The sequence below is a fragment of the Eumetopias jubatus genome, unplaced genomic scaffold, assembly GCF_037043125.1.
Source record: "Eumetopias jubatus isolate StellerSeaLion01/CBP00866 unplaced genomic scaffold, mEumJub1_p1.0 scaffold_17, whole genome shotgun sequence".
NCBI classification, from domain to species: Eukaryota; Metazoa; Chordata; class Mammalia; order Carnivora; family Otariidae; genus Eumetopias; species Eumetopias jubatus.
Window position 1 is genome coordinate 80,925,448 of NW_028274823.1, and position 20,832 is coordinate 80,946,279.

Below are 20,832 nucleotides of genomic sequence, written 5' to 3' on the forward strand. Positions count from 1 at the left end.
ACTTTTTGGTACCAAGGGTTACCAAAGAAAGGAAGGACTGAGCTGTAGCCTGAACTGTGGCCTTTAAAGTCATGTGTCTTCTCTTAGCTGCATTCCAGTAACCTATGCATAGATTTTATTTTTTCTCACTATCTATGCATATTCCATTATTTTTTGTAGAACACTTTTTAAAGCCCATAAGCATGTGTGGGGCACAGAGTTAGTGACCTCAGAGCGAACCAGACTTGGCTTGGCTTCCAACCTCCATTTTGCTTGGGGCAGGAAACTTAATTTCCCAATTCAAGAAATTAATAGATTTTCTTCCCCAGTCTTTATGTGGTAAATTTACACTCAATTCTAGAACTCTCCCTTTCCTCTTGCTGTCCTCAGGGATTAAGAAAAGCCCGTGATGTTATGCATTATGGAGGAGTCGGAAGGACTATTGTCTAAGTCCTTGCATGTGATGTACCCTGTACCGCCTGCTGATGCCCATCCGTCCCAGGACCCTGAGATCATGACCAGAGTCGAAGGCAGATGCTTAACCGATGGAGCCACGCAGGCGCCCCGACAACCATTGCTACTCTTTACACATATTTGCTGGAAAGGTAGGCTATACACCCTGGGAAGTGAGGTACAAACCCTTTATGGCTTTTACGATCTCCCTACTTCTGAAGCTTGGCCGGAAGTGGGGCAAAAGCAGGAATACTACATTGGCATCCAAACTCTCTCTCTTCCCTCTTTCTTCCCCCAAACTCCTTTACATAGCACAAAAGTGTTTCTACTCTTCATTCAGCATAGAGAAAAATTAGCTTTCATATCAGCAAGCATTCTCCCAAACTCTTTTAATATCATATATACTCATATTTCTTTGAAGAAAAGTAAGCACCTTTTCAAAAAGTCATCCCTTTTAAAATTATGCTTTTAGTTATTTATGTTGCATGTAGACACCCAACAGACTACTTTGGGCTGAGTTAGAATCTGCCATTTCCCTCATATAATAAACGCCACTGATTTAATGAATGGAAGGCCTGGGGCAGTGAAAAAAGTAGGGAAAAATGCCAGATTTTATTTAAATAACTGGGAAAACATGCATAGCAAGAAAAAAGTGATTGGATTTTAAGAGAAATGATATAGATCCTTCAACACAGAGTACCATAGTTCTTTATAGATTGCCTTGAATAATGTCAACGATTTCACGGTAAACTTGCTGATATACGTCTAATCCGAATAAAAAGTCTATATGATTGTAGTAAGAAACAGTTTTGTGGTAAATGTGGTTTGTAATTTCAGGAAGTAGATTTTTCACATCTTCAGGATCGGCCAACAAGTCATTGCCCCCATTCCAAGTTGCTGTTGATACGTTCATGTTCCTCACGTCGTAAAATGGAGAAGTGGACTAAATGTAGAGGGTTTTCACAGAAAATGATACATAAAAGGTGTTCTTTACTTTCCTTTAAATGATGAGTTAATACAATTTTAAAATAAGCTGAATCTAAAATAATTACTACTATAAAAGCAATGAATATTGAAAGAATCATTATTATGATTTTTACTTAGAAATAGATCAGATACAAATCAAAACTAGACCGTTTGCTCTAATTCAGGGTATTCAAACATTCCTCAGAGGGAATTTCAGTTTTATTTATAAGGCATGAAAGTATTTTAATCAAAATTTTCCGTGGCTGTATAACTGCCAGTATGTTCATCAATAAATGGTAAACATTGGCAGTTGAAGCCAAATCTGATTTTATTGATTTTGATCTTTCTATTTTACTTTGGAGTTTTACATAAGCTAACCACATTAGGCATGAAGTTTAGCTAAGGCAGAAAAAGATGGTGGAAAAGAATAACTTTTACTTGTCATGAGCCTTTTTCTGTAGCAACATCATCTGAACAGGATCAAGGAGATAGTTTTTAGCTTATACATAATTATGTACCTGATTAAAATGAGCCAAGTTCAGAACAGGACTGCCCCAATCAAAAGCTCTCAATTGGCTAGAATTAAAAAGCTGAAAGAAAAAATTTAAAAGCAAGATTATACTCATCTGTTTGCTACAGCATAGCTGGGAATGTGAGGTGTGCATTTCATGTACTGCCTGCCCCTTTGTACTGGGCCTGTGGGTATATGTGCAGGGAGACTTCCTTGCTTCTCCCTTCCTTTGCATAGGGCAAGAAATGGAAGAGGGAGGAAGTGGTGGGGGGCAGGGGAATCTACGGAATGTGATTCTATCATCTTCATATAAATGCACATTTCCCCAAGGCCTTTTACCTTGTTAAAGGGAGCCTTTGTGCTTGGGGCAACATCAGCCTTCCCCAGAAATCCTCAGCTTCATCCACAGAGGTCAAAAGTGAGTGTCTACAGGTGCCTGGGTGGCTCAGTTGGTGGAGCGTCTTGACTCTTGGTTTCAGCTCAGGTCCTGATCTCAGGGTTGTGGGATTGAGCCCTGTGTCAGCTCCACACTCAGCGCAGAGTCTGCTTGGGATTCTCTCTCTCCCTCTCCCTCTGCCCCTCCCCGTGCTCATGCTCTCTCTCTTTCTCTCTAAAACAAATAAATAAATCTTCAACAACAACAACAACAGCAAAAAGTGTCTACGACTAAGTGCATTAGGACTGAAATGACACTTCCCTAAACACCTTTGCTCCAAATAACAGTACTCAAGAGCATGATCCAGAAGCCATCCCTTGCTTCACCTTCCATACTTGTAGCCTCACCACCACTAACTCGGTGAGCCTATTAAGTTTAATCTGATTGCGTCCATTTTTCCCCTAATAACGTTTTCATTGCAGGAAGGTTCAGACTCTCAGTTTACCCACCTTTTCTGAGACTCTAAATCTGACAGGTCTCCATGCACCCCCCCATTTTATCTCCTTCCAACTCCCCCCAACTCCTAAAACTCTTTCTACCATCTGGAATTCCATCATTAGCCTGTATCTTAAAACCCATCTCTGATGGGCTCCTTTACCTTCCTGCTCTCTGGACAACCTGACTCTCCCAAAGAACACTTCTCCTATAGCTCTTTCCTGCCATAAAACTAGCTGAGGTTATTTATGACCTTAACATTTGTAAAACTTGTTAATTCTGAGGAATTTCCTCACGTTACCTATGAGCAGCACTTGACCTAGGTGTCCATTTCTACCCTTGAGAGCTTTTCTTCACTTAGCTTCTGGAATACTTCATTTCCTGAGCTTCATGTTTCACTCCCTGCTCGTTTTTGGTCTCTTTGCTGTATTCATCCAGCCGCTGCCCTCTGACCTCTGAATCTTGCCATGTCTCATCCCAAAACCCTTGCTCCTCTCCTCCCCAACTGTACTCACTCCGTGTGTTCTCAGCCAGTCTCTTGGCTTTCAATGGCGTCCATATTTAAAATGTTTATCTTCTGTAAGTCTCTTCTAAATACTAGACTCCTATACACAACTGCTTATTCAAATTAATCACTGGGCTGTCTCACACTTAACATCTCCAAAACTGAACATCTTATCTGTCCCTCAAACCTACACCACCACCAAACGTCCCGATCTCCTTTAATGGCAATTGCATCTTTTCCTTGCTTAGGCCAGAAGGTCTGGAGTCATCCAAGACTCTCTTCTCTCTCCTCTCTCAGAATCCATCATTAAATGTCTGTGCCTGCATGTTTACAATACACATGTATACTCAGAACCCAACCCTCTTCACCACCCTTCCTGGGAACACATCGCATGCAGGCCATCATCATTCTTGTTTGGATTATGGTAGTAAGCTCCTTAATTTATCATTGTTTCCACTTCAGTCTACTCAACATGGCACCCAAAGCATTCCCCCCCCTTTTTTTTCCCCAAGTAAACTCTACCCCAACGTGGAGCTCGAACTCACAACCCTGAGATCAAGAGTCACATGCTCTGCCGACTAAGCCAGCGAGGCATCCCCTAAGTATTCCTTTAGAAACGTAAATCATATCATGTCCCCTCCCTGCTCAAAAACCTGCAGTGGCTACTCACTTCAGCCAGAAAGCCAAAGTCCTCACAATGACGTACTTGTCCCTTTCTGGCTCTAGTACATTTCTGCCCCTTTTTCCCTACTCCTTTCTCCCGTAATCACTGACATCACCCTCACTGACCTTTCAGCCATGCCTCTCAGAAATGCTCCTGACTAAGGGGAAGAATGAAGGGGAGTAAATCGGAGGGGGAGATGAACCATGAGAGACGATGGACTCTGAAAAACAAGCTGAGGGTTCTAGAGGGGAAGGGGTGGGGGGATGGGTCAGCCTGGTGATGGGTATTAAAGAGGGCACATTCTGCGTGGAGCACTAGGTGTTATGCACAAACAATGAATCATGGAACACTACATCAAAAAAAAAAAAAAAGAAAAGCAAAGCAAAGCAAAGCAAAGAAAAGAAAAGAAAAGAAAAGAAAAGAAAAGAAAAGAAAAGAAAAAGAAATGCTCCTGACTAAAGGGCTTTGCACTGGCTATTCTCTCTGTCTGGAATGTTCTTCCTCTAGGTTGTACACATTGCTAACTTTCTTGGCTCCTTTAAATCTTTTCTCAAATGTCACCATCTCATTGAGGCTGGCCTCACCTCTCTATTCAAAAACACAACCCACTACCAAGTATGCCTAATCTCTTTATCTTGCCTTTTCTCCTTTATTTTTCCATAGCTTCTATCCCCTTCTAAAATTTTAATAATTTACTTATTTGCTATGCTTAACGTTTACTATCTGTATATCTACCACTAGAATGTAAGCTTAAAGAGGACAAGAATATATATTTTGTCCACTGATATATACCCTGAGCATAGAACAGTACAGGGCACATAGTAGGTACTCAATAAATATTGTTTCAGTGGATGAATAGATGCAAAGGTTGCTTAGATTTTCCTGGCCTATCACTGGAATGAACTAAATCTAAACATAAGGTAAAGATTTTTAATAATTTACCTCAAAACAACCACTTAGTAGATTTAAACATTTTTAAATGAGAAAGCTCTTACCAATATCTCAATGATACTGTAAATTCATTAGTGTTTATTAAGTTTAAAGAACACTCATAATCATCACCCTGTTGAACTCTCATAATATTTTTGTTAGTTAAATCAAAGCATTACTATTAACTCCATTTTTAAAAGTAAGGAAACTGACTTCATAAAGATTAAATGAGCTTGCTCAGTGTCTCACTGTCAGTGAGGTTCAGAGAAAGGATTCAGTGTCTGATATTTTTATCTCAAGTATACTGTTCTTTCTAAGATATTATCTTGGCTCTCAACATTAAGATGCTATTCACACTGGACTTTTTTCTTCATCAATATTCATGCAACAAATATTCTTGAGTATCTGCTGTTTGCCCAGAGCTCTTGGTCTTGCAAATGTAGAAGTGAAGAAAACTTGCTCATGGTCCTCATGGAGTTCACAATTGAACAGGGGAGAGAGTGTAGTCTAGTGAGAGACTAGGCATTAGGACACCTGTGTTCTAGTCTTAGGTTTTTTTAATTTTGTTTGTTTTATTATTATTTTTTTTTTTAGTCTTAGGTTTTTTTTAAAGGAATAGCTCTGAATTTTTGGGCAAGTCAAGCGATGAACATGACCTTAATGATTGCTAGTCTACTATTCCAAATTCATGGTTTCTCATTTGTAAAACAAAATAATTATATTGCTCTGATCATTGCTTAGGGTTAGAAGACCTAATAGGTTATATTAACATATTATAAACTATAAATAATTACACAAATATGTAATTGTTACATTTTATCCTTCTAAATTTATCATCCTATGGCAATGGCATGACTCCCAGAACGACAGAGAGAATAGCCAATGCAAAGCCCTTTAGTCAGGAGCATTTCTTTCTTTTCTTTCCTTTTTTTTTTTTTTTTTGATGTAGTGTTCCATGATTCATTGTTTGTGCATAACACCCAGTGCTCCGTGCAGAACATGCCCTCTTTAATACCCATCACCAGGCTAACCCATCCCCCACCCCTTCCCCTCTAGAACCCTCAGCTTGTTTTTCAGAGTCCATCGTCTCTCATGGTTTGTCTCCCCCTCCGACTTACTCCCCTTCATTCTTCCCCTTAGTCAGGAGAATTTCTGAGAGGCATGGCTGAAAGGTCAGTGAGGGTGATGTCAGTGATTACGGGAGAAAGCAGTAGGGAAAAAGGGGCAGAACTGAGTGGTATGAATAAAGTATAAATAAAATTGTACTAAAATTGTACCAAAATGCACTTGAAAAGTTATACCTGACTCCAGTGTAGCATATTTTGAACAGATGTCCCTGCTGGGTTATGTGACATATACACATCCACACGACTCTGAGGGGTTAAAAAATTATTTTTATACTTGGTTAAATTGGAGAAAGCATAATCTTTGATATTTACTACACTAAATAATTTCAATTAAATTTAAAGTTATTTTTAAGTAAACAATATAAATAAAAAGATAAAATTATATTTTAATTAAGGACACAAATGTACTTACTAAATGTGTAATTTTTGCATTAATGTAGAAGCTATTACTGGATTTCCAAGTTATGTAGTCTGTCATCCCATACCGAAAACAATCAAAACTCTTAGGACTCTCTCTCTCTCTCTCACACACACACACACACACACACACACACACACACACACACACCCCTTTTGCACACTAAAGAACTGAAAGGACTGAAAAAAATTACCAGGAAAAATGGAAAAGAGAAGACAAAAAAACCCTCCAAAAAGCTAAGTACTAAAGACAGTTTTCCTTCAAGTTATTTGCCAATCCCAGAGAGTCTGAAGTTTCATTGTGAGAACTCAGCTATTTCAGGAAAAAAAAAAATCAGCCCAGAAACTGCCAAGAGCAGTTACGAGATTTTAAAAGGAAACCTTTTCCATGATTAACTGGGCTCCTGAAATTCTACACAACTCCCAGTGAAGCAATCAGAAACAGAGCAGCCTTCGTGTCAATCTGTCATCTAAGTTTGTATTGCCTACAAGGTCCCTGGGAACCTCAATCAGTGAACAAGACATATAATGTCAATGTTATCCTATCAAAATCTCAGCAAGTTATCTTAAGGATATCAACAAACTGCTTCTCAGATGGAGAGGCAGAAGACCCAGGACAGCCAACACAATATTGTAAGGGAAGAACAAAGTTGGAGGACTGGCACACACAACTTCAAGATGTACTGTAAACCTACAGTAATCAAGACAGTGTGGTATTGGTGAACGAATAGACAAACAGACCCAGAGAATGGAACAGAGGGCCCCAAAACAGACCCCTATAAATAGAGTCAACAGATCTTCAACAAAGGAGAAAAGGCAATACAACAGAGAAACAATGGTGGTTTCTTCAACGAATGATGTTGGACATCATTCAACAAATGATGCTGGAACAACTAGACAATCACGTGGAAAATAAAAAAAAAAAAGAATTGAGACACAGACCTCACACCCTTCACAAGAATTAACTGAAAATAGAACACAGACCTAAATGTCAAACTCAAAACTATGAAACTCCTAGAAGATAACATAGCAGAGAAAATCTAGTTGACTTTGGGTCTAGTGATGACTTTTTAGATAAAACATCAAAGGCACAATCTATGAAAGAAATAACTGACAAGCTGGACTTCAACAAAGTTAAAAACGTCCACTTTGCAAAAGACAGTATCAAGAGAATTAGAAGACAAGTTACAGCCTGGAAGAAAATATTTGCAAAAGACATATCTATGAAGGACTAGTACCCAAAATGTACAAAGAACCCTTCAAAATCAACAATGAGAAAATAAATAACCTGATTTAAAAATGGGCCAAAGACCTTAACAGACACCTCACCAAACAGATATAGAGATAGCAAATGACCATGAAAAGATGCTCTGCATCATATGTCACCAGGGAAATGCAACTTAAAAGAACAATGAGATAGCACTATACAACTATGAAAATGACAAAAGCCCCAAATGTTGACAGCACCAAGTGCTGGTTAGGATGTGGAGGCACAGGAATTCTCATTCACTGCTGGTGGGAATGCAAAATAGTACAACCACTTTGGAAAGCAGTTTGGTGGTCTCTTATAAAACAAAATGTATCCAACTGTTGAATCACAGATCTGTACTTCTGAAACAATGCAACATATTTTAAGAAAAAAGAAAAAGAGGAAGATAGCAGGAGAGGAAGAATGAAGGGGAGTAAGTCAGAGGGGGAGACGAACCATGAGAGATGATGGACTCTGAGAAACAAACTGAGGGTTCTAGAGGGGAGGGGGGTGGGGGGATGGGTCAGCCTGGTGATGGGTATTAAAGAGGGCACGTTCTGCGTGGAGCACTGGGTGTTATGAACAAACAATGAATCGTGGAACACTACATCAAAAACTAATGATGTAATATATGGTGATTAACATAACAATAAAAAATAATAAAAAAATGTATCCTTATCATACAATCCAGCAATCACATTCCTTGGTATTTACCCAAAGGGGTTGAAAACTCATGTTCATGCAAACTCTGAACATTGATGTTTATAGCATTTTTATTCATAATTGTCAAAACTTGAACCAAAATGTCCTTTAGTAGGTGGATGGATAAACAGTGGTACATCCAGACAATAGAATATTTTTCAGCACTAAACATCAATGAGCTACCAAGCCAGGAAAAGATATGGAGGAACCTTAAATGTACGCTAGTAAATGGAAGAAGGCAATCTGAAAGGGTTGCAAACTGTGTGATTCCAACTACATGACATTCTGGAAAAGGCAAAACTGTGGGAGACAGAAAAAAGATCAGTGGTATCAGTGGTTGCCAGGACTTTAGTGGGGAGGAACGAACAGACAAAGCACAGAGGATTTTTAGGCCGTGAAAATATCCTCTATGATACTATGATGGTAGATCCATGTCATTATACATTTGTTAAAACCCACAGAATGTAGAACACCAGAGTGAACCATACCATAAACTATGGATTTAGGGTACTTATGATGTGTCAATGTAGGTTCATCAGTTGTAACAAAAGTACCACTCTGGTGATCCTTGCCACACCCAAGGTCATCTAGGTTTTTCACTATGTTATCTTCTAGGATTTCTATAGTTTCACATTTCACATTTAGGTCTTTGATCCAAATTTTAGTTAATTTTGTGAAGGGTATAAAGTCTGTGTCTGGATTCACTTTTTTGCATGTGGATGTCCAGTTGTCCCAACACCATTTGTTGAAGAGACTATTGTTTTTCTATTGCACTGCCTTTTCTCCTTTGTCACAGATCTGTTGTTGATATTTATAGGGCTCTATTTCTGGGCTCTCTATTCTGTTGCACTGATCTTCTTGTTTCTTTCCCTTCAATACCATGTTGGTTACTCTGGGTTTTGCTTCTCTCTATAAATGTTAGAAGTCATTTGTCAATATCCTTAAAATAGCTTGCTGGGATTTTGATTAGGATTGCATTGAATCTATGGACTAATTTCGTAAGAATGGACATCTTGACAACTTCTCTTTCTTTGAATGAGTAAATTGATTCTTGCTGAGAAATTATTAAATGGTACAGGTGCAGGAAACAACCGGTAGTCTAAATGCCACACCTGCTTTTGCCCTATCTGGATTTTTAATTTAATGTGCTTACAAAGTCTTAGAATGAATGCCTACATCTGTAACAACATCAATCCATATGGCCTTGGTAATAGTAGCTTGAGCCCTTAAACAGTTTCCCACTCCAGGAATTTTGATGAATGCCAGAAGCATGTAAGATATTTCACAGGCACTAATGCTAATTACAAAATGGTCAACAAGAAAGGGAAGGAGTGTTAGGAACCAAGATATAAGAGCAGGAGTTGTGAAAAACAAGTGATAACAGACAACTTAAATACAAGAAACTTCGGGAAACTAACATCCAATAGTAAGGGCCAATAAAAAGACCCAGCACAGCACCTGCTCTCTGTTCTTTACAGAGAGCAAGACAAATTTGACTGCAAAATGATCCCCGCATGTTCATGCTGATTAGTTTCAGAATGTTGGTATAGTCCCAAAACCAGAAAGGCTAAGAATCTAACTATTAGTATATGTGGATAAATCATAAAATGACACACAAGGCATAAAGTAAGTACTATTAAGAGCTGCTTTCTAAAAATTGACAAGATATATTTCAAATTCAACTTGTTCTCACCATATTTATGTTCTCCAGGTCACATCCATATATCATAAACAAGATATCACGGCAAATCTTACCAATAGTCTTCAGTGGACACAGCCTTGAACCAACAAATCTTTTAAATGAGGTATTAGGTAGGAAGTCTTTGTTGCCCAAAAAGGCCTGTAAAACAAATTTACTTTATTCATATTTGAAAGACCAAAAGAAATGGTGCAATGAGTTCATTATATTTATAATCAAATGCACTGTCTCACATTAGTTTAAAACATTTAAATTAGAAGGGTGCCTCGGTGGCTTAGTCGGTTAGGTGGCTGACTCTTGATTTTGGCTCAAGTCATGATCTCAGGGTCGTGAGATGGAGTCCCGTGTTGGGCTCCACACTCAGACCAGTCTGCTTGTCCCTCTCCCTGCCCCTCCCCCGACTCGTTCCTGCATTCTCTCTCTTTAAAACAAATAATTAAATAAAATCTTTAAAAAAATTTAAACTAAGGACAAAACTTGGAAGCAGGAGATAGAGATAAGTTGACTACTGGATTTTCCTTCACAATGAGATGTCCAAAGGTATTATAAGTAAAATCTTATTTCTTTGTAAAAACAAAAGAAAGAATCCAGTGTCGTTGAAACCAGAAAATTAAATTCATACAAATATAGTCAAGACTTTTTATTTTGAAAGGACAGAATCATTGTCATTTGGATTATCAACTATGTAAAGGAAAGGAATAACATACCTTTATCACTGACTTCCATTTGTATGCCCTTTTAATTAAAGGGCTCTTTGAGTATTTAATAGAAAAAACTGGAGCTAAGGCAAAAAATATTTTGATTCTTTTGGCTATCTTTGGTATTGTGGAAAACGTTATGAAAGCTGGAAGAAAATAAGACAGAAATGAACTATTCTTACACAATTAGTAGCATGTAAGAAATGACATCATGACAAGTAAGAGTAAATTCAATATGCTATGACCACTTAATTGACTCATTCATTTCTTAATTCCCTTATCAAACATTTATCAATCACCCAGTATGAGACATGCATATTGATCACAATAGCATACTGATGATTAATATTAAAAACAATGTCTAGGGCGCCTGGGTGGCTCAGTTGATTAAGCAACTGCCTTCGGCTCAGGTCATGATCCTGGAGTCCCTGGATCTAGTCCCACATCGGGGTCCCTGCTCAGCAGGGAGTCTGCTTCTCTCTCTGACCCTCCCCCCTCTCATGTGCTCTCTCTCTCTCTCTCTCTCTCTCTCAGATAAATAAATAAATAAATAAAATCTTTAAAAAAAACCAAACAAACAATGTCTAGGCCATAAATAATGATAAATTAACACTAAAAGAGTCTTATAACCCCACAGTTGAGAAATCAGAAACAATACTGAACATTTCTATAACTGGCAGTGCTGAAAATAAGTTAGTGAGCTTTTCTGATATTTGAGTCTTACACTTTAGGTGAGAGATTCAATACATGTCAAATTGTTTCAATATTTAATTTTGAAACATCCTTGCCTTCTTGTACAGGAGATAACCAAACACTAGTTTGTATTTTATTGTTAGTTTAGAGTTATTAATATGACAAATAGTTTTCCCCTTTATGACATCTTATCAAGCTACATTCTTGCACATGTCTATTTTTACAGCTTTTCTGTTTTCTGGGTTCTAAGAAGGCAAACAACCAAAGAATCATATAACATATTATGAGTCGGTAAACTCTAGCACATAACCCACTTTTTTTTTATTTAATAATTTTCCAAGATTCCTGGTTCCAGATAACTGAACAGCTGGAGAATCCAGACTCCAAGTCATGCACATGGTTAATAAATGTCAGAGAAAAGATCTATGGAAAACTGGATTAGACTGTTGTTCAACACACTTTTTTTAAAGCAGGAAGTGGATTATTCCTATAAGAAAATGATCATTTTCAGCCTAGAAAAGACTCAGTGAATACTGGCTGCTATTATAAAATAGTCTTTGTAACTTCCACAGTAGAAAGAGTAGGAGTAAGAAGGTTTACCACACCATGTAAGAGAATTATGTTGGGTTTTAGAGAATTTTTTTCTTTTCTGAAAGTGAAGTTGTCACACATTAGATAGAAGCATTGTTGTGAGCTGACAGAAGTTCTTTTCTAGTCTCTTTAAACATATGAAGACTTTGCTTATCTAAAGTTTAATCTGTCCTAAATGCATAAACATAAATGGCCTTCTCATGTCTCTTCCTCATGAGGTCCTATGCTACACTTAAAGGACCATAATACTAAGTATGAAATTCCTATTTGTGGAACAAGTTGTAGTTATGATTTCACTTTGATCCCAAGATGGATATCCAACTTCTGAACACTTGGAAACAAAGACAACTGCCAACAACCTGTTATTACAATGAGTTCTTTGTGACTGGAGAAGATAAGGTAGAAGTAAGGAGGGGGTGAGCTTCCAGGGCCCGGCTGTGGGACGCTCCTCTCTCAGAGCTCTGCTTTGTGTCACTTGTAGCTCGGGGAGCTTGCCCACGTCCTTAGGAGGTGTGTCTGCAAACTCTACAACAGTCATTGTGGACTATAGCGACAATCTTTCTGGCCATACCAATAGTGGTGCCCTGGGAATGACCTATATAGAATATTTCCTCTTGTCCCGTGTGCTTTACGATGAAGTCAATGGAGGCTGGGAGGTCGTATTTTGCCATCTCATCAAAACTACAAAAGAAAAAGGGAAGTTGAAATCCCTTACTTCTAATGTGATGCTAACCCTTGAAGATGATGAATAGGTAAGTGCATGAAACAATTTTCAACTCTCTTTAGGTATTATCAAGAAGTTATGAGGCGCCTGGGTGGCTCAGTTGGTTAAGCATCTTGACTCTTGATTTCGGCTCAGGTTGTGGTCTCACGGTTATGAGATCAAGCCCTCATCAAGCTCTGCACTCAGTGTGGAGTCTGCTTGAGCTTCTCTCTCCCTCTCCCTCTGCCCCTCCCCCCAGTCATACTCTCTCTCTCTCTCAAATAAATAAATAAATCTTAAAAAAATGGAAGTTACATGGCATAATGTATCTACCGAATAAAGACTTATGTGAGAACACAAAGTCAAGAAACTAGAAGAGTCCCATGATAGTCTTATAAAGATGCTGTTTGTTTATTCTACATACAGGGAGATAAACTAATACAGGTTATGGAACAAAACAATGGTTAAAGGAAGGGTGGGTTTAGCCAATAAAGGTTACTACTGAAAAACAAGAAACATGCTTAAGATCAAACAATCACTCTTTATTTTCAAGCAAAAATTGACGTAAATTGTTATGGTCTGTTAAAAGACCTGATTGAGAAAAGATACTTCTATTCTACTTTATTTCATTCAAACACACAAAAAAATTTGACACACTTATAAAATACAATGAAACATTACTTGACGTTGTTTGTACCTGAAGGCCCAGAATTCTTTGGAATTTGTTTTGAGGTACGTGTGTTTCCTGGACCATGTAGTCCCTCTGCTGTTCCCCATCCATACGTCATAACCAGCATCTGCTAGAATGAAGCCCAGGCTGTTGTTGGGACGATTAGAAATCCAGCTGCTGGCAGATGTAAATAAACCATGTTGCAAGTATACAACAAGCCTCTGAGCTAGAAAAAAAAAAATGCAGAGAATTTCTTTTAAATGTTGTATTATCTGCATAAATAGCTCATCTGCAATTCAATCTTTCAAAACATGACAGTTTGAAGTTTTAAAAATATTTTTTAATTTTATATTGTATAAGTAGGGTAAATTATTAATGTTTAACCTCATTGTATGTCAGTTGTTTAGCACAGTTTACAAAGAGTTTTTTTCAAATGACCAAGTTGTACAATTGTACAATTAGGTTATATCTCACTTAAATATATAAACTTTTAAGATCAGAACATTCAAATATCTAATAGTAATGTGAGCACTCATATACATTTTAATTTAATTTAATTTAATTTAATTTAATTTAATTTAATTTAATTTAATTTAATTTCAGAGAGGGAGAGAGCAGTGGGTGCAGAGAGAGAGGGAGAGAGAGAATCTCAAGCAGACTCCACGCTGAGTGTGGAGCCCAATGTGGGGCTTGATCTCACAACCCTGACTGAAATCATGACCTGAGCCAAAACCAAGAGTCAGATACTCAACTGAGCCACCCATGCTCTCCTCATATGCATTTTAAATAACACATTACGTAAAATATTATATTTTGCATGATTTTTCCACTCTTCCATTTCATAAAATGATTTTATAATCACATTTTCCCAGATACATTCAATATAGGTGTCATCATTAGAACCACTGTTAGTTACCTAACCGAATTCCCAGAACCTTAATTACACTTCTAAGGTTTTTGAGAAACAACACCTTTTGAATAATGTAAGTGTGCTCTTTAGGAACTTTGTTTAAGCCCCAAGTTGTCATTTACACACATAATAATACACATCATTGTCATCTACTGCGGTGATGCTGTGGGTGTCCCGCACAGATCCACTAGCTACACTCCAGCTATCATGTTACCAACTGTACACAGCCGTTCCTTCTCCGGAGAGGTACTTTTGGCATTATTGGCTAAATAGGAGCTCCCACACTGGAGGAGGAAGGAGACAAACTCCTCTCTGACCAGCTGACACAAAAGTACAAAAAACTGACTCCCTTGCTACAGGGTTGGACCAGCTCCGATGTACTTCATGCTCTGTATTTCCCCAAGAGACCAGGGTGAGGCTAGAATCCAGTTGAGACCACATATTTGCTTAACTTCTTCCTCTGCTCTCTTCTGTTTCCCCCATTTCCTTTCCCCTGAGATCCCCTCAATAAATCATGCGCACTCAAATCCCTGTCACAGGCTCTGTTTCTAGGGAACCTCACCTAAGAGTTACTACTAAAAGTGACCAAGGAAGCAGACATTTGTGGATGGAATTGTGGAGTTGGATTACTTGCTGGCTGGCTGGTTGACATTGAGGACTGCACCATTGACATCATTAATTGTAGGGAGAGTACTGACAGAACTTTGCATGTTGTGGCACTCCAGGGGCTAAAATACTCGTGTTTCCTGTGATGGCACAGGATAGGAATGACTGGCTTGTGCAGTATCTCTCACAGTTAAGAGGTACAGGGGAAATAAGATTATGAGGTCTGGGTAGTGTTGGGCCTGCTGAGGGAGAAGAGAGATTGTACACTAACAGAGCTACAAAATCTGGAAAAGTATGCCTAAGTGTTGGATAGAAAAGAAAAGAAAGGTATATATATATTTTATGTATATATCTCTCTATCTTATGTAGGATATATATATATCCTATGATGCAAGGTTTTACACACTGGCAATGGTTGAGAGGTCCATCTCAACACTCTGCCAAGATTTCTCAGAAGCTTAGAAAATTCCAGAATAGCAAAGCAAATTGGGAAGGAAAAAGATACAGAGGCTCAAGACATAGATATGCTAATCTAATAAATAAAACCAGAACACCCACCAATTGATTAATGTGCCTTGGCTGAGCCCAGAGGACATTTCATCTAGTAGGTTGAAAAAAATACACTGATGAGGGTATCAGCAAAATTTAAAAACTCAGAAGTAGAGAACTTCGACTTCCATCTTGGGCTGTATAATAAACTGGAAAAGTATTGCTCCCACTCTTATAAAAAAAACACAAACAAACAACTATGTTCAAATTCATGAATTTTAAAAAACTCACCGAAAAGCTGATTCACAGAGCAAAAGTCGGGCCTCAAATCTGAGGAGAGACAGGTGCTTACAAGGAGAGAGGAGACATAAGTCCTCCCTTAGGCGGGAGACACAATCTCAATAGATTAGGTAGAATAATTGAAGAATTAGTGAAGGCCAGGGATAAGCTCCAAGGACAGTGTGAAAGACGGGATTTGGTAGAAAAGGAGGAAGTCTACATCCTCCTGCAAGCTCTGTCCCATGAACCCTACATGAACCTCACAGAAAAGATTGGGAAGAGTCTTGCCAAAGTGTCCATTGTGACAGATCTGTGAGGGGGAACACCAGTTATTACAGGAGGGGCAAGACGCTCTCCTCTGATCCTTTCCCCAATTGCCTTCCAGAGCAATACTCAATCGCGGGGGGGCGGAGGGCACAGGGAGGGCAAGGAGCACTACATAGGATACACTAACCAACCAAAAGTGCATAGGATGTCTCAACCAGTAGACGTCAGCCAGACACTGGTCTTAACCGCCCCAGTGCTGTGCTGTGGGCTCACAAAAAGAGTAGCCATGATGAGAGAGATGTAGGCTAACCTGGCCCCCCAGTGTGGGTAGCTCACCAAGGCTACTAAGAAAGTATGTCTGACCTGCCTGCAAAGGAAATCTCACAGGGTACCATCCCCTCAAGGAGACCAAGCCAGCCACTTGGAGACCAGTTGGGGGCACCAGACCCTTTCTTTCCTGGAAAGGGCAACAATTCACTATGACAGGGATTGAGATATATTTTGGCTATGATTTGCCTTTCTTTTCACACAGGACCACAGCCTGCCAGCACTACTATTCAAGAGTTCATGGAGTGTCTGGTCTATAAATACGGAGCCCCTCATGACATACCTCAAATGAAGGGATTCACTGCAGGTCAAAGATGGTGCGTTCATCAGCATTATGGCCTTGGAAGGCCACTGGTCTTATCACATAACTACCATCAAAAGGCCGCCAGCCCAACCAAGCAATGAAACCACCACCCAGTGGAGATGCCATCTGGGAGATGACATCCCATAAGCATGGGTCCTATCCTAAGGACTCATTATATACCTTACACAAATGGCCAGAATATATTGCTACTTCCTCTCATTGGTAGAACACATGAGCCTGAGAAAAAGAGGGGAAGGATTAAGACTCACTATCATCCAGTAATTCACTCCAGGGCTTATACTTTCTGTCCTCACAATTTAAGGCTCTATAGACCAGAGGTCCTTGTTCCCAGACAGAAAACACTTCCACTAGTTCACGCAGTAACTAATAATAAAGCCATGACTGCTGGCTGGCTAGACTTTGGGCTCCTCATGATAGAAGACCGTGAGGCGGGACGGGGTGGCAAAGAAAGGAATTGCTCTATTGGCAGGAATAATTGGCCCTGATCGCCATGACAAGGTAGGGCCTCTGATACAAAATGAAGATGGAAAAACATATTTGGCATTCACGTGATTCACTGGGACATCTTTTGTTACTCCCATGCCTTGCTTTACCTGTGAAATGTACAAGTACTGCAACCATGACCTGTTTTGGGCACAGTAGCCCTTCAGGATAAGGGCCTGGCTTGCCACATCAGGGGACATGGCAGAGAGGGAGAGGAGTCTATAGTGGGTAGTAGAGGTCAGAATTTATGAGTACCAACCATGGCGTTAGGGTCAGTTGCAATGGCAGATGTCATACTCTGTTCCACTCACCTTCCTCTTGCAAGTTTCCCCAGGAATTCTGACCTATCCAAGTTCTGGAAAACCTGTACCTGGATGAAATAAGCTTCATGTGAAAAACAAATGGATCTGAGTAATGCAAGAAGTGCACTCTGTTATTTTAGTGCCCCACCTAGACTTCCTTTCCTAAGCAGGTGGAGCATGCTCCTAGCTCTTGTGGGTGTTGCTTTCTAAGTGTTCATTATTGCCCCTCTCTCTGTAGGATTGCCCCCCAGGAAAATGGCAATTGCCTCACCTGTGAGAATACACCTCTTTCTACGAGAAGCCTTAAGCAATGACTAACTGCTGAGGCAATGCAAAAGGCTAGCTGCCTAACTTCAAGGCAGGACCACTTCGGTATTGCAGTTCCTGGATCCATGCGCTCCCCTGAGATCAGACTCCAGCTGGACTTAGCTGAGCCACATCCTTCCTTAGCTCCTTCCCCTGCCCTCCCCTGATTTCCACACAACTCTGAAGCACTTACTTTATTTTTAAATTACCTTTCAATATTGTATCACAGTATTCATGATACTAGGTCATACCATGAAAAATGATTACTATAATTATGTTAAGTATATGTTAACATTTTCTGTCTAGTAGCGCTGACCTTTATAAGGATCCAAAATTACATTGATTGAGGTTGTTTCAAATTAGTATCTTCCGTGAAATATACTTTAATGTTTAAAATGAGAACTTGAGAGGGTATTTTATAATATGATTGCCAGACATATTATATGTCTACCTTTATAGACCAGACGCTCCATGAACTCCTGAATTCTTTTCAGGGAGAAAATCTAAAGAGAAAACTAAAAAAAAAAAGGCTGGCTTTTATTTGAGCAATTAGATGAATAAGGAAAAGTAATCCATTACAGATTCTGCTAGTAAGTGGCCGATACAGGATTATAACCCTAGGGACAAATTCGAGTGCTTTATTTTTTTCACTTCATTTGCGGATAATGATGTACCTATTGTTGGTTAAAGAACCAGAGTTTGCTACCAACCTGCTCTCTTTGTTATTACTAGAAGAGACAGCCGTAAAGACAAGGAAGGACTTTTTACCAGCCGTTTTTCAAACCTATGTTACCATGTTACCATTTCTAACCCCTCCTGAAACAATGAGATTGGAGAGAATCAACAGAAATGAGTAAAGTGACCCACAAAGAACACTTGGAACAGCTTAATTTCCATCACACTCTAAAACCACCTTGTGAACAGGAAGCCAGGGGAGAACCTGGCTCTCTTCTAGTGACATGTAGAGACATGTAGGAGAAGTTAACTATACGCTTAATCTTTAAATTCTTTTCTCGTCCGAAACTCACTAAGAAGAAATGGAAGAGTTAAGGCCTTCAGGGCCCAGTCACCAAATTTTTCTGAATTGAATATTACCTGAACTGTCATTGTTTGTCTTCCCATAAGGAATTCTATAAAGGCCAAGGATGTAACCATCTTCAGTTACAATATCATATACTTCATCTGGGTAGCCCCAATAGGAAATAATTTGGCTCTACATAAAGAAAAAGGAAGCCTTTTAGGATACGATTTCTGGTCAGTTAATGGAACCTGATAATAATCTAACCTATTAATGTAATAATGGACCTTTGTATTGTCTCTCAACCTCAGGACTATTTCTTCTTACTAGTTCACTGATTCATTCAGTAATTGATATTTTAGAACATCTACTAAGCATCAGTCTTATACATTACTTTTTTCCTAACTACTAATCACTCAAACTTTTACCTACTCAGCCACATACAATTTAAAAATATATACTTATCCACAAATGTTTGCATGTCTTTGCTTATAGCTAAGTTTATATCTGGAATATATATGTGTGTACATATATCTGGAATTTGTATGTGTGTACATGTATACAAAAGAGAATTCATAAGTCCTCCATAAAGGTATTTAAATGTATGTATATATGTTTTCATCCAGGGACAAAATAAGGGTGAAGGGGAAACTGTGAGCTACAGAATAGTAAATGAATATATAGACTGCAGATCTATTAAAATAAAAGCTTGCCCCTCCCCAATTAAAGAGTAGCATTCCCTGTTACTTTGGCAGCTTAGCATTTACTTCCTAGCAACTTACAATGTTCATGGTCGCTTCGGGGTTCCTAGCTCTTCGATGTTGAAAGGCACCTTGAGTAGTCCCAAGAATTAAAACGAAAGACATCACTTTGAGAAGGTAGGACATTTGGGATCTAAATATAAAAGGAGATGTTAATACTATTAAAATTGCAGGAGGTGATAGCATTTGACTGTTTAAATAATTCTGTGAGTTAGGGAATATTACCATTTTCAGGTAAGAAAACCGAAGCTTTGAAAAATTAAGTAACTTCTCTAAGGACACACAATGTATAATTGGCAGTCAAGATTCTGATTCATTCCTGCTTCATTCCCAGATCCATACTTTTCCAACTACCCTCTTTTATAGCACAAACCCCTCTTTGATGTCTCCATTATAGAATTGTTAAGCCCAGTTCCAAAAGCTTTATCATATACTGCAAGTTAATTGATACCTGAATTAATGATGTAATGATATTCTTACCAGACTAACACTTGTTTTTTTTTTTTAAGGATTTTATTTATTTATTTGAGAGAGAGTGTGTGTGAGAGAGAGACAGGGAGAGAGCATGAGAAGGGGGAGGCTCAGAGGGAGACGTAGATGCCCCACTGAATGGGGAGCCAGATGCCAGACTCTGGGATCATGACCTGAGCCAAAGGCAGATGCTTAACTGACTGAGCCACCCAGGTGTCCCTGGACTAACACTTGTTTAAAGTATGGTTAAAGGTTGTTGGGTTTTGGGGAAGGAAGGGGGATGGGTGAGGAGATTAGGAAGCTTGGATAATTTAACTTTTATCCAGCCTTTCAGTGTCTAGATTTTATTGCATATAGAAATGGGAGTTTGGGGAGTATCCTAGATTCTGGGAAGCCAGGACTCTTAAGTTCTTTCTAGAAAAGTAAGAAACCAGGGAGCCACTGAGGTCACACTACTCACATTCTCTCTCTCAAAACATGACTTATGGATCTCATGAACCTTGTACCTTATGCCTGGAAGGACATTATGCAGAGTTTATAAAATGTCCATCTCTTCCACTCACGAGCTTTGTGACTTAAAGGAAGTTACTTCCCCTCTCTGAGCATCAGTTTCTCTACCTATACCATGTGAATAATATAGCTACTTCTCAGGGTTGTTATAAAACTTAAAGTTGGTAAATGTGATATGATGCTTTGTTAGTAGAATACCAGTCATATAGCTAATCTTTAATGTATATTAGATTTCCTCATTTAAGAGAACTAACTAATACCAGCAACTAAGAGAAGTAATTTACATGCAAATAATCGATATGTCTCTCTTCTATATTTTGTTAGGCTAGTCTCCAGTGCAATAATTTAAC

At 38.9% G+C, this 20,832-nt stretch overlaps 1 protein-coding gene across 4 annotated transcripts; it reads right to left on the reverse strand.

Annotated features, from left to right (window-relative positions):
* Positions 1–1,096: 1,096 nt before the first annotated feature.
* LIPJ (lipase family member J) lies at positions 1,097–19,630 on the reverse strand. 4 transcript variants are annotated; one of them, XM_088020112.1, is made up of 10 exons: positions 19,523–19,627; positions 18,824–18,935; positions 18,416–18,424; positions 13,456–13,654; positions 12,627–12,736; positions 10,781–10,917; positions 10,068–10,214; positions 6,181–6,252; positions 1,917–1,988; positions 1,097–1,375 (listed from the first exon to the last, which is right to left on the reverse strand). In XM_088020112.1, the coding sequence occupies exons 1-10, from the start codon at positions 19,625–19,627 to the stop codon at positions 1,142–1,144; spliced, it is 1,197 nt and encodes a 398-aa protein (XP_087876238.1). In that variant the 3' UTR covers positions 1,097–1,141. The 4 variants fall into 4 exon arrangements, with proteins under 4 accessions (XP_087876238.1, XP_027960410.2, XP_087876240.1 ...); XM_028104609.2 differs by lacking the exon at positions 18,416–18,424 and adding an exon at positions 17,565–17,573 and having other exon boundaries at positions 19,523–19,531; XM_088020114.1 differs by lacking the exon at positions 18,416–18,424 and having other exon boundaries at positions 10,068–10,234; positions 10,783–10,917; positions 18,818–18,935; positions 19,523–19,630.
* Between the last annotated feature and the right edge of the window lie 1,202 nt (positions 19,631–20,832).

Coding starts and splice junctions, on each gene's coding strand:
- LIPJ (XM_088020114.1), bottom strand. CDS start 19,627: ATGTCCTACCTTCTCAAAGTGATGTCTTTCGTTTTAATTCTTGGGACT. Junction 13,655..18,817: donor GACAAACAATGACAGTTCAG/GTAATATTCAAT, acceptor TTTTTTTTCTAG/CTCAGAGGCTTGTTGTATAC. Junction 10,918..12,626: donor TTCCCAGGGCACCACTATTG/GTATGGCCAGAA, acceptor ATTTTCTTCCAG/CTTTCATAACGTTTTCCACA.